A 12,891-nucleotide genomic window follows, 5' to 3' on the forward strand; every position below is an offset into this window, starting at 1 on the left:
CTTCCTTCCTTCCTGTCTCCTCAAACTCTCCACAGCATGGCTGAGTGAGTGGAGCTGAGGGGATACTAGGCATGTGGGTGAGTTCCAGGGGCCCCACCACAGGCCCCCCAACAAAGGCTTTAGGTTTTTATGTCGACTTGCCTTAAGTCAGCTCATTTAGTTTTGAAATTACTACAGACTTCACATTAAAATCATTATAAATTCAAATATGTATTAATATAGATTTATAACTAATGAAATAAATTCCAAATATTTAAACCAATCTCCATTAATTTCAGAGTTATATCAGAACCCAGAAAAAGACAGTCAGGGCATTCCAGGATCCATCCACATTCACCCAACAAACACATGCTCAGAGGCCACGAGGCACTTGGCCACTCAGACAGACCAGCTCCTGTGGCCTGGAATCAGCAGCGCGAGGAGGGGCCGTGAGAGTGGGCAGTGCTCGGGCAGTACAACGGAGCCGGAGGCGTGTGGGGGCCTCCGCCAGGCGCTGCGCGGGAGGGCGCGTCGGTCGGCGGCTCACCTGTGGACGCGCTCCAGCTCCAGGCGATGCTCCTGGCACGCCAGCTGCTGCTGCTGCTGCAGCTCCTCCACCTTCCTGGCCTCTCTGGCTAGCGCCTGCCTCAGCTTAGCCGCCTCTATCTTGAGGTCGCTCACCTCTGCCCGCCTGGCCTCCTCCCGCTCCCTGGCCTGGGCGAAGGCAGCGTCATAGCGCTCCAGCTCGAGGTCCCGCTCCTCCAGCACCTGAAGGTTGTAGACAAAGTCCTCTTGCAGGCACCGCAGTTTCCCCTGCGCCTCCTCCAGCTGGCTCCGTGTGTCCTGCAGAGCCGCCTCCTGCAGCTGGGTGCGGTGGGCCTGCAGCTCCCTCCACTCCTCCTCCTTGCGAAGCAGCAGCTCATTCAGGGCCGGCTCTGAGCCCAGCGGCAGCATGATGGCCGCTGCAGTAAAGAGAAATCAGGTTCGGGGTGCACCGTGAGGGGCCCTAATTTTCCTACCACAGTACCTACCTCACATTCCCTATCAACAGTTACCACGGCCAGGCACGGTGGCTCACACCTGTAATCCCAGCCCTTTGGGAGGCCGAGGCAGGAGGATCACCTGAGGTCAGGGGTTCAAGACCAGCGTGGCCAACATGGCAAAAACCTGTCTCTACTAAAAATACAAAAATTAGGCCGGGTGCAGTGGCTCACGCCTGTAATCCCAGCACTTTGGGAGGCCGAGGTGGATGGATCACTTGAGGTCAGGAGATCAAGACCAGCCTGGCTAACATGGTGAAACCCCGTCTCTACTAAAAATACAAAAAATTAGCCTGGTTTGGCGGCACATGCCTGTAGTCCCAGCTACTCGGGAGGCTGAGGCAGGAGAATCACTTGAACCCAGGAGGTGGAGGTTGCACTCCAGCCTGGGTGACAGAGCAAGACTCTCTGTCAAAAAAAAAAAAAAAAAAAAAAAAAAAAAAAAAAAAGGCCAGGCGCAGTGGCTCACTCCTGTAATCCCAGCCCTTTGGGAGGCTGAAGTGGGTGGGTCACCTGAGGTCAGGAGTTTGAGACCAGCCTGGCCAACATGGTGAAACCCCGTCTCTACTAAAAATATAAAAATTAGCCGGGCGTGGTGGTGCATGCCTGTGATCCCAGCTGCTCGGGAGGCTGAGGCAGGAGGATCACTTGAACCCAGGAGGTGGAGGTTGCAGTGAGCAGAGATCGCACCATTGCACTCCAGCCTGGGTGAGACTAAGACTCTTTTCTCCAAAAAATTAAAAAATTAAATAAAAAAAAAGAAATCCAGAGGAAGTAGAGGAAGGAAAGATGGGAAACATGGTTTGTCCAGCTATAAGAGCTAGGTTCTATAAAATAGCTTCAACGCAGCACTCTGTCCATTTCACAGCTGAGAAAACTAAGGCTGCTAAGTGGCTACGTGAGGACTGACAGCAGGTCAGTCCCTCAGAACCAATGCCCCTTCCCACCCAACGCCCTGCTCCTGGAAGATTCACCACCTGATATGGTTTGGATATTTATCCCTGCCCAAACCTTGTGTGGAATTGTAATCCCCAACGCGGGAGCTGGGGCCTGGTGGGAGGTATTTGGATCATGCGGGCGGACCCCTCGTGGCTTGGGGCCGTCTTCGTGACAGTGAGTTCTGGGGAGATTTGGTCATTTCAAAGTGTGTGGTGACAATGAGTTCTGGTGACACGTGGCATCTCTCTGCCACTCACACTCCCCTCTTGCTTCGTGCCTGCTCCCCCTTCACCTTCCGCCATGAGTAAAAGTTTCCTGAGGCCTCCCCAGAAGCTAGTGCCAACGCTATGCTTCCTGTACAGCCGGTAGAACCGTGAGCCAATTAATCTCCTTTCTTTATAAATTACCCAGCATCAGGTATTTCTTTCTAGCAATGTAAGAATGGTCTAATATACCATCCAAGAGTACATTCTTTTGTTCTTTTATTTGTTCATCATGGACTGATATTTTGGTAAAACCATAAAAATAAAGTGCTACAAAAAATAAAATTTAAAAACAAAAATCACAAAAACCAACAAGCTGGGCACAGTAGCTCTCGCCTGTAATCCCAACATTTTCTGAGGCTGTGGTGGGTGGGTCATTCAAACTCACGAGTTTCACGCCGCAGTAAGTGGTCTATTAAAAAATAAAGTTTCTTCTGGCTGGTCCTAGCTGCCCCCAATCCTTTAGGGGTCCAAGTATGAGCTCAATTTGGACACAGAAATCCCCCACAACTCTTCTCTGGTATCCACACAGGGGCACTGCATGGCCTAAAAGGGCCACACCCAGTTGGGGGACAAGCACAAACTTCCAGCCTGGTGGGACATGGCCGGGGTGCTGCTGCCAGAGCAGAAAGAAGCCCCAGCCTGTCTTAGGGTACCTCTGCATCTCCGGGCACCTCTGCATCTCGGGGCACCTCTGCATCTCTGGGCACCTCTGCATCTCGGGGCACCTCTGCATCTCCGGGCACCTCTGCATCTCGGGGCACCTCTGCATCTCCGGGCACCTCTGCATCTCTGGGCACCTCTGCATCTCAGGGCACAGCAATGGTTGTACAAAGTCCCAACTCCCAGAGGAAGCGGGCAGAAGGGCACAGCCAGGCTGAGCACCGGCCGTGACAAAGCACAAGGAGGAGGTGGGTAAGGGGCTGCAAGACCCGTGGGCCCCTCCAGAAAGGGCTGGTCAGCAGGGCACACCCACTGGGGGCACGAGGGCTCCCTGGGGGTCCTAAGACGGCGCTTCTCTGATGAGGCTCTGGAACAAAGACAGTCTCCTCCATCCCACACGCTTCCTGCGATGAACCCCCCTGCCCAGCCCCGCCCAGCACCCTAGGCCCATCACGCCACCAGGACCACCTCGGCCTGGCTCCTCCAAGCTGCTGCGTGCCCACCCATTGCCGGAGCTAACGGGGTCCCTACCGACCATCTCAGCGCTCTCCCACACTCCTGCTCCTCATCTCCCTCAGCTTCTACAGCGGCCCCACCGTCCACCCCGTGTAATGATCCTTGACCTCTCGCTGTCTCCCACCTTGTGCCCACACCTCGGCAACCACAAGAGACCTCAACTGGCCTCTGCTGTGAGCTCCCACTTTTCTGGCTGCCAAAGGAATCTTTTCAAAAATGCTTAACCAGGGCTGGGCGCGGCGGCGCAGGCTGTGATCCCAGCACTTTGGGAGGCCGAGGCAGGCGGCTCACGTTGTGATCCCAGCACCTTGGGAGGCCGAGGCGGGCGGCTCACGCCTGTGATCCCAGCACTCTGGGAGGCCGAGGCGGGCGGCTCACGCTGTGATCCCAGCACTTTGGGAGGCCGAGGCGGGCGGATCACGAGGTCAGGAGATCGAGACCATCCTGGCCAACACGGTGAAACCCCGTCTCTACTAAAAATACAAAAAATTAGCCGGGCAAGGTGGCGGGCACCTGTAGTCCCAGCTACTCGGGAGGCTGAGGCAGGAGAATGGCGTGATCCCGGGAGGCGAAGCTCACAGTGAGCCGAGATCGCGCCACTGCAGTCTGGTCTGGGCAACAAAGAGAGACTCCATCTCAAAAAAAAAAAAAAAAAAAAAAAAAATGCTTAACCAGGCTTCCCATTCCACTGAGGACATCTGGACCCCAGGTTCCTGCCTGCCGCTGCCACGTGCCCTCAGAGCCTGGGATGTGTGGCAGGTGCCCCTCTGCCTGTAAGGTTCCTCCTAACCGCAGGGCAGGCTCCTCCTGCCACGGGGACCTCAACCTGAACATCACTGCAGGGAAGCTTTCCTAACTTCCATCTCACGTTGGCACAACGCCATCACCCTAGTGTCGGGTGTAGTGAGTCCCACTGTCTGGCACAGTCTTGGTGACTGAAACATTTTGTACACAGAGGCCATGCACACACCTGTGCACACACGGGGAAAGAATTGGAATATCAGCAAATACACATTAAATGATGGAACATCACTGTGATCTCTGATGACTCAGAACCCTTCACACAGTGCCCGTGAGTCACGACAACGGTTCTCTGCAGAGCCTGAGGTCTGCGAGGTCTACGGGCCTCTTCTCTGAGGGACTGCCTGTGGCCCCCGTCCTGTACCAGGTGCCCTGCCACTGGGCTTGCCTCTTTAACTCATCGATGACAGCCACCCATGGGGGTTGCTCTTCTGAGAATCTGATCATGCAATCTTATCTGGCCTCAAATGTGCCTGCGACTCCTCACCATTTTCAAAATAAAGTCCGATTTCCTTGGCACAGCGTATGAAGACAGACTGAGGACGTGGCCCAGCCTGCGTGGCTCCAGCTGCTCCCTGCAGGCCCACAGCAGCCTTTATCTGCCAGTTCCTGTGCACGTGCTACTCCAGGCCCCCATGCCCCCATCTCCCCACGGGGTGAGGTTCCTTCCCACCAGGTCTCAGGACTCAGCGGGTCACCCTGTTTTCAAAAGCTTCAGGCAGCCAGGACAGGCAGATGGCACGTACCACCCCCTCTATGTGAGATGGGTGCTCCCAGGCCTCTGTGCTCTGCACAGAAGAGCAGCCTGAAAAATCCACACAGCAAGTGACTCAGTGCAGCACCCAGTGAGAGCCCAGCGTCTCCAGCGCTTTATCCATCACACTCAGGACCCACAAGAAGTCCCACACACCAAGGGCCTATAAGTCAGCCGGGCTCGGCTCACCATTCCTTCTGACCTCATCATAGAACGGCCTGCCCTGCTTCTGTACAAATCCCATCTCGGGATGATCCCTAAAGCCCCAAGGCTGAGATTAATTGGCTTTCAAAAGCACGGATTCAGCATCTGGACGCAATCTGCCTGTTGGCCAGCAGGCGTCCCCAGCAAACACCTGGTTTCAAGAAGGACCACATGAAGCTTCCAGGTTGGGGAGTGGCAGGAGAAGCCTCCGAGAAGGGGAGGGACCCACGGCCAAGCAGGCCTCACCGTGCGTTCACCCTCTTTCAGGAGAACCAGTGGGGTTCCCTGAACCAGCCGGCTCCTAGCAGGGGCTGGAACAGCACGGGTGGGCATCCCATCACTTTGATTTTCTCATTTTAAAAATACTGAGCTGATCTAACGGTGATGTTGTAGGTTTACCTGTTGTGGTATAATGACACATTATGGTTTTCTTGCACAGTTCCTGGCTCATAACTCTCACACGTCACAGTCTTTTGTTGCAATGTTGGGCGTGTCAGGCCTCAGGGAACAGAATCCTTCCAGGTCTCCACTCTCACCTGACTTTCCATTGTAGGCCATAAGATCCTCCCCAGAGCTCCCACCCCTACCCTGGGGGTCTCCACTCTCACCTGACTTTCCATTGTAGGCCATAAGATCCTCCCCAGAGCTCCCACCTCTACCCTGGGGGTCTCCACTCTCACCTGACTTTCCATTGTAGGCCATAAGATCCTCCCCAGAGCTCCCACCCTCTACCCTGGGGGTCTCCACTCTCACCTGACTTTCCATTGTAGGTCATAAGATCCTCCCCAGAGCTCCCACCCCCTACCCTGGGGGTCTCCACTCTCACCTGACTTTCCATTGTAGGTCATAAGATCCTCCCCAGAGCTCCCACCCCCTACCCTGGGGGAAGGAATGCTGACTTCAGGAAGCCTCCCTAAAAACCCAAGAGGACAGGGTGTGGAGAGTTTCCTGGGGAGTGGTGGGTGGGGTGGGGGGGGGTCCTCCAGGAAGCCTCTTCCCCCATATCTCCCCTTACGCATCTCCTCATCTGTATCCTCTGTAATACCCTTTATAATAAACTGTTACACGTATGTGTTTCCCTGGGTTCTGTGAGTCACCTCAGCAAATCAATCGAACCCAAAGAGGGGGTTGTGGGAACCCCAACTTGAAGCCAGTGGTCAGTCAGAAGTTCCGGAGGCCAGGACTTGTGACTGGCATCAGAAGCGGGGCAGTCTTTGAACCACCATTGCAAAATTATAACTCAGACAGTGAAAGAGATCTGACCTAACCAATTCCATCTTGCTTCTAACCTCCAAGCTCTCCTTGTTCATTCCTGGGTGTAGGCCGAACTAAGTTTAGGAGGAACTTAGTTTATAGTTTGAAACAAAAACAGTAACAGCCCTTTCCCGAAACAAACCCCCATTTTGCCTGGGGACTAGACTGCCTTTGTAGGACTAACAAATTAGCCAAAAGATTAGAAATTATGGTTTAGGGCCAGGCGCAGTGACTGGCCCCTGTTGTCCCAGCACTTTGGGAGGCTGAGGCTGGATCACTTGAGCCCAGGAGTTCGAGACCAGCCTGGGCAACACGGCAAAACGCTGCCTCTACCAAAAATACAAAAATTAACTGGGGCGTGATGGTGCACGCTTGTAGTCTCAGCTACCAGGCAGGCTGAGGTGGGAGGATCGCTTGAGCCTACGAGGTTGAGGCTGCAGTGAGCCGTGATTGCACCACTGCACTCCAGCCTAGGTGACAGAGTGAGACCCTGTCTCAAAAATAAAAAAAAAAAAAAGAAATTATGGTTTAGGAGTCATGCAGCTACAGGCTACAAGATTCTGACCTTCCCCAAATTGTTCCTGGGGTAACATCACTATTGTAAAACCTAAGATCAATCAGTGCTTGAGATATTTTGCAGACCCTGCACTCCATGGATCAGCTGGCACCCCCCAGACTGATAAACTGGCTCATCTGATCTTGTGGCCCCTACCCAGGAACTGACTCGGCACAAGAGGACACCGTCGACTCCCTACACTTTTATCTCCAACTCACTGGCCCCCTACACACCAAGTTATCCTTAAAAACTCTGATCCTCGAATGCTCGGGGAGACTGATTTGAGTCATAATAAAACTCCGTTCTCCCGCACAGCCGGCTCTGTGTGACTCACTCTTTCTCTATCTTAATTCTCGTCTTGGTGAATTGGCTCTGCCTGGGCAGCAGGTGGGGTGGACCCGTTGGGTGTTTATGTCTTGGGGACTGAGCCCTCACCCTGTGGTCTGACCTCTCTCCAGGCAGGTGGTGTTGGAACTGAACCGAAGGACACCCGCCAAGTCTGCGGCAGAACTGACTGCTCACGTGCTGGTGAGAAACTCCCTCTTCCGCCACATTTGATCACAGAAGTCTTCTTCTGTGCTGATGATTCTTGTGGTATGAGAGCAGAGGAAAAACAGTTTGAGTTTTCCAGAAATACCTGTGAATAAAATACACATAAAATAAAATCTACTAAAAATACACAGAGATGGGGTTTCTCCATGTTGGTCAGGCTGGTCTGGAACTCCCAAACTCAGGTGATCCACCTGCCTCGGCCTGCCAAAGGGCCGGGCGCAGGTGTGAGCCACTGCGCCCGGCCGAAATATATATATTTTTATGACCTCCATGTGTAAATATATTTAATGCCCTTAACTTATTATTATTATTTTAGACAGTCTTGCTTTCTTGCCCACGCTGGAATGCAGTGGCGCGATCTTGGCTCACTGCAACCTCTACCTCCTGGGTTCAAGCGATTTTCCTGCCTCAGCCTCCCAAGTAGCTGGGATTACAGGCACCCGCCACCATGCCCGGCTAATTTTTGTATTTTTAGTAGAGATGGGGTTTCACCATCTTGGCCAAGCTGGTCTTGAACTCCTGACCTCGTGATTCACCCACCTCGGCCTCCCAAAGTGCTGGGATTACAGGCGTGAGCCACCATGCCTGGCCTAATACCCTTAACTTATAAGACACTTTCTGGGACTGGAAGGCAGGTCGGGGTGGCTCACTCACTTTGTACTCAGGACAGAGGACTCAATCTCAGCATCCTGAGTAGCTGGGACTACAGGCAGGCACCACCATGCCCAGTTAATTTTTTTTTTAATTTCTCATAGAGATGGGGTTCCACTATGCTGTCCAGGCTGGTCTTGAACTCCTGGCCTCAGATGATCCTCTCACCTTTAAATGTACTGAATTTAGCTCCTGTGGCCCCTCTTGGATTCCAGAGAGTACTGCTCAGCCCTCTGGGAGGCCAGATTCAGTAATCCACTCTTTTGTTTTGAAACAGAGTCTCACTCTGTTGCCCAGGATGGAGTGCAGTGGCCCAATCACAGCTCACTGCAGCCTCGAATGCCCATCTAAAAGCTACAACTCAAGCGATCTTCCCACGTGCTTATAGGTGTGAACCACTGCACCCGGCCTGTCATCTACTCCTTAAATAGGTCCAGGGGACAAAAATTATGTACCTGTGACCCCATGTTTTTTTTCACTTCCTCCACTGACTGCTGAAGAGTAGCCACAGCCATTCTAAAACTGAAGTAAGAGAGGTGGGCAGTAGGTCTGAATTCTGTCACTGGCACTTGCTGGAGAAGAGGGGTACCACCACCACGAAGGAACATGAAGGGCTGTTTTCTTTGAATGTGCATTTGCCAAAAAAAAGTGAGTAAGTGAGAAATAGAAGCTGAAGTCGAAGTCTCGTAGCTGAGTTTAGACTTCGCGAACTTTCAGAACCACGTACAGGTTTCACGTGCCAAAAACAAAGCACAACAAAAACCAAAAAAACTTAAAATCAGTAAGGACTCAAAATGAAGTAGAAACAGGTGAACCTAACTTGATTACAAGTGGGTAACTTGTAATAAACTCACAAGTTTTTGTGTGTGTGTTGTTTGTTGAGATGGGATCTCACTCTGTCACCCAAGCTGGAGTGCAGTGGCACGATTATAGCTCACTGCAGCCTCAAACTCCTGAGCTCAGATGGTCCTCCTACCTCAGCCTCCAGAGTAGCTGGGACTACAGGCACACGCCACCATGCCTGGCTAATTTATTTTATAATTTTTTATAGAGATGGGTGTCTCACTTTGTTGGCCAGGCTGGTTTCCAACTCCTCACCTCAAGCGATTTTCCCCCCTCAGCTTCCCAAAGTGGTGAGACTACAGGCGTGAGCCACTGTACCCAGACACAGTTTTTAATATATACAGAGACACAGATATACTGAAATAGATTGATATGTATATAGTGTATAGAAACACACGTTTCCTAGCTCTATCCATTAAGAAAGCCAAGAAGAAATGGCATCCCGGTAGCAATATGTCTATCTGGTACAGGGATCTTGGTTTCTAAACACTACCTTCTAAACTAAAAGGAACCAGGGCTCCTTGGAGAAATGACTGATTCTGGGATATGTCAAGGCAAGCATAAGATGAGCCTGAAATCTGTGGTGCCAGAAAGAAAGAAAATGCTCTAGAAGGTTGGGACGTGCTATAAGGACAGAGAGGCCAACTTAAAGGGGCTCCTAAAACCTCAATCTGGATAATGTGAGCAACAAAGTACGTGATAGCAATGGGTTAGAATCCATGGAATAAAAAGATGCACTAACATCGAGACCGCGCCCCTGCACTCCAGCCTGGGTGACAGAGTGAGACTTGTACTAACACCGAGATCACACCACTGCACGCCAGCCTGGGCAACAGAGTGAGACTCCATCTCAAAAAAAAAAAGAAAATTTTATATATATATATATATATATATATATATATATATATATACACACACACTAATGAAAATCAATAACTGAATAGAAAAATGATGAGAAGAGATGGTTCTTTCTTATAGGAAAATCCCAACTAATAAATGTAGGAGTAATGGAAACAGAAAAATCATTTAACAAATAGCACATTAACAGTTATTTTGGGGAAACAGTCATGGGTGCTAAAATTAGTGACAAAAGTATGGTTAAAAACAAGATCTTGCTGGGCGTTGTGGTTCAGGCCTGTAATCCCAGCACTTTGGGAGGCCAAAGCGGGCAGATCACTTGGGGTCAGCAGTTCGAGACCAGCCTGACCAACATGGTGAAACCCTGTCTCTACTAAAAATACAAAAAAAAAAAAAAAATAGCCGGGCATGGTGGCAGGCGCTGGTAATCCCAGCTGCTCAGGAGGCTGAGGCAGGAGAATCGCTTGAACCCAGGAGGCAGAGGTTGCATCAAGCCGAGATCAAGCCATTGCACTCCAGCTTGGGCGAGAGAGAGAGACTCAGTCTCAAAAAAATAAAATTAATTAAAAAAAAAAAAAAAAGGCCAGGCACGGTGGCTCACACCTGTAATCCTAGCACTTTGGGAGGCCAAGGTGGTGGATCACCCGAGGTCAGAAGTTTCAGACCAGCCTGGCCAACAAGACGAAACCTCGTTTCCACTAAAAATACACAGATTAGCGGGGGGTGGTGGTGGGCGGCTGTAATCCCAGCTATTTGGGAGGCTGAGGAAGGAGAATCACTTCAACCCAGGAGGCGGAGGTTGCAGTGGGCCGAGATTGCGCCACTGAACTCCAGCCTGGGCGGCAAAGAGAGACTCCTTCTTTAAAAAAAAAAAAGAAAGAAAGAAAAAGGAAAAAAAGAGAAAGAAAGAAACAAGATCTTTTACATAGTGGCAAAATATTTCCCCACAAAACATTTATTATTTACAAAGGGAAGGACCCTAACTTTATGGACACACTTGGCAGATACCACCTCAGCCCCCGGGACCTGACTAGCACCAACAGCCAGGGGCATCCTGTGGCTCGTAAGACGCTGGGAAGGGCACAATTTCCCTGTTGAGGTTTTCTTGCCAAAAATGAGTAATATGAAATCAATTATGAGAAAACAACAGAGAAACCCGAACTGGGGGGCATTTTATAAAATAGTGGACTCATCATTGGATCCTGGACCACGGTAAAGTCATCCATGAGGTAGCTGCTAAGCGAGAATAAATACTGGAGACCAGGTCATGGGATGATATTAACATGAACGCCAGCGTCTGCATGTTGCTGAATGAACTGTGGTTCTGTAAGAGGTCAGCATTCTAGGGGCTCTGGGCAAAAGGCACACGGGAAATCTTTGTGCTCCTTTTGTATCCTTTTTCTAAGTTACAGATAATTTTTTTTTTTTTTGACACGGAGTTTCGCTCTTGTCTCCCAGACTGGAGTACAACGGCGCGATCTCGGCTCACCGCAACCTCCGCCTCTCGGTGTGATAACCTACCTTGTTTTAACCTGACTGACTCTCTCTTAGCTGAGAGGGCCGGACAGACTCCATTTCGGTTTCTTCGCTCGCAGCCCCTTGTCCCCCTCCCTTAAGGACATAACTGGGGCAAGCTGACTCCAAGCACATCCAGGAATGCGCTTACTGATAAGAAACTGGAGCAAGCTGTACCAGCAGCTCCTGGGAACGTGCTCGGTTGATGGTACCCAAAGCCCCTGCGTTTATCACTTTGTGATAATTTAAGCCCCCGCACCTGGAACTGTTTATTTTCCTGTAACTGTTTCTGCAACCATTTATCTTTTAACTTTTTGCCTATCCTGCTTCTGAAAAAAATGGCTTCAGCTAGCCTCCCCCTCCTCTATTTAGACCAAGGTATAAAAAGAAATCTAGCCCCTTCTTCGGGGCCGAGGGAATTTCCAGCTCTAGCAGTCTCTCGGTCGCTGGCAATAAAGGACTCCTGAGTTAGTCTCAGAGTGTGGCGTTCTCTCTATAATTCGCTCGGTTACAACATCGGGTTCAAGCGATTCTCCTGCTTCAGCCTCCCGAGTAGCTGGGATTGCAGGCGCGCACCACCACGCCCAATAATTTTTGTATTTTTAGTAGATACGGGGTTTCACCATGCTGACCAGGCTGGTCTCGAACTCCTGGCCTCAAGCAATCTGCCTGCCTCGGCCTCCCAAAGTGCTGGGATTACAGGCGCGAGCCACCGCGCCCGGCCTTTTCTTCCTCTTTTTTTTTTTTTTAAACTCAGACACAGTAAGGCTGCCTGGGCGCGGAGCCGTCCTTGCCGGCGGCGGAACCCGGGGAATTCTCCCGGAGCTGCGGGGCCCTGGTCGGCAGCGCCCACCGCCCCAGGTCACCCAGGGGCGACCGAGGGAACGCTCCCGCCCCACGCGGCCGCAACCCCCGCCCCGCCCCGCCCCGCCGCAGCCTCCGCGAGGGGATCCCCGGTCCGGGCCTGGCCGAGCTCTGAGGGTCGACCTCGCGCTCCAGGTCCCCACCAAAGCGCTGCGTCCGACAGGACTGCAACTCCTGGGGTTTTCTACAGGAAGAGTGGTCGGAGCGGCGCCTCCCATCCCTCCCACGCCTCCCACGCCTCCCACGCCGCCCGCGGGCACCTCACCCGAACGCCCTCCCGCAGCGCTGCCAGGTCCCGCCGCGTTGCCACAGCGACCGGGTCAGTCGGCCGCGTCCGGCTGCGCTCGGTGCAGCGCTCGGGTCCCGCCGACAGGAAACGAGATCCCTGGCGCTAGGTTCCGGCCGCTCCCGCCCCGCGGGTTCCGCGCTGCGCCCAGGCCCGAGGGGCGCCCCGGCCGAGCCGACCGCCGCCGCAGATCGAAGGAGGGAGCCCGGCCTCCTCACCGGTCAGCGGGGCGACTCCGGACGGGGCTCCGGGCTATGGGGACGGCGGGTTCCGCCGCGCGAGGCGCCCCCACCTTCGCCGCCCCCGGCCCGGCCGAGGGTCCCCAGGCGCCCGCTCCCTGAGGCCGCCCGGCT

At 52.6% G+C, this 12,891-nt stretch overlaps 1 protein-coding gene across 8 annotated transcripts in view; it reads right to left on the bottom strand.

The window, feature by feature from the left end:
• The window catches only part of CCDC57 (coiled-coil domain containing 57), a 115,186-nt gene extending 102,567 nt beyond the window's left edge, over positions 1-12,619 (bottom strand). For 5 of the 8 annotated variants that reach the window (XR_008515719.2, XR_008515720.2, XM_054537424.2 and 2 more), the window contains exons 1-3: positions 12,518-12,619; positions 7,405-7,606; positions 527-941 (exon numbers count right to left, since the gene is read on the bottom strand). Coding sequence is in view for 5 of the 8 variants with exons in the window: in XM_054537424.2 (XP_054393399.2) it covers positions 527-933 (407 nt within the window). In the remaining 3 variants the exon portion in view is untranslated. The remainder of the gene's footprint in view (positions 1-526; positions 942-7,404; positions 7,607-12,517) is intronic. The other 3 variants (XM_063718347.1, XM_054537423.2, XM_063718346.1) reach the window with 3 other exon arrangements.
• Between the last annotated feature and the right edge of the window lie 272 nt (positions 12,620-12,891).

Source organism: Pongo abelii, chromosome 19 (genome assembly GCF_028885655.2).
Source record: "Pongo abelii isolate AG06213 chromosome 19, NHGRI_mPonAbe1-v2.0_pri, whole genome shotgun sequence".
NCBI classification, from domain to species: Eukaryota; Metazoa; Chordata; class Mammalia; order Primates; family Hominidae; genus Pongo; species Pongo abelii.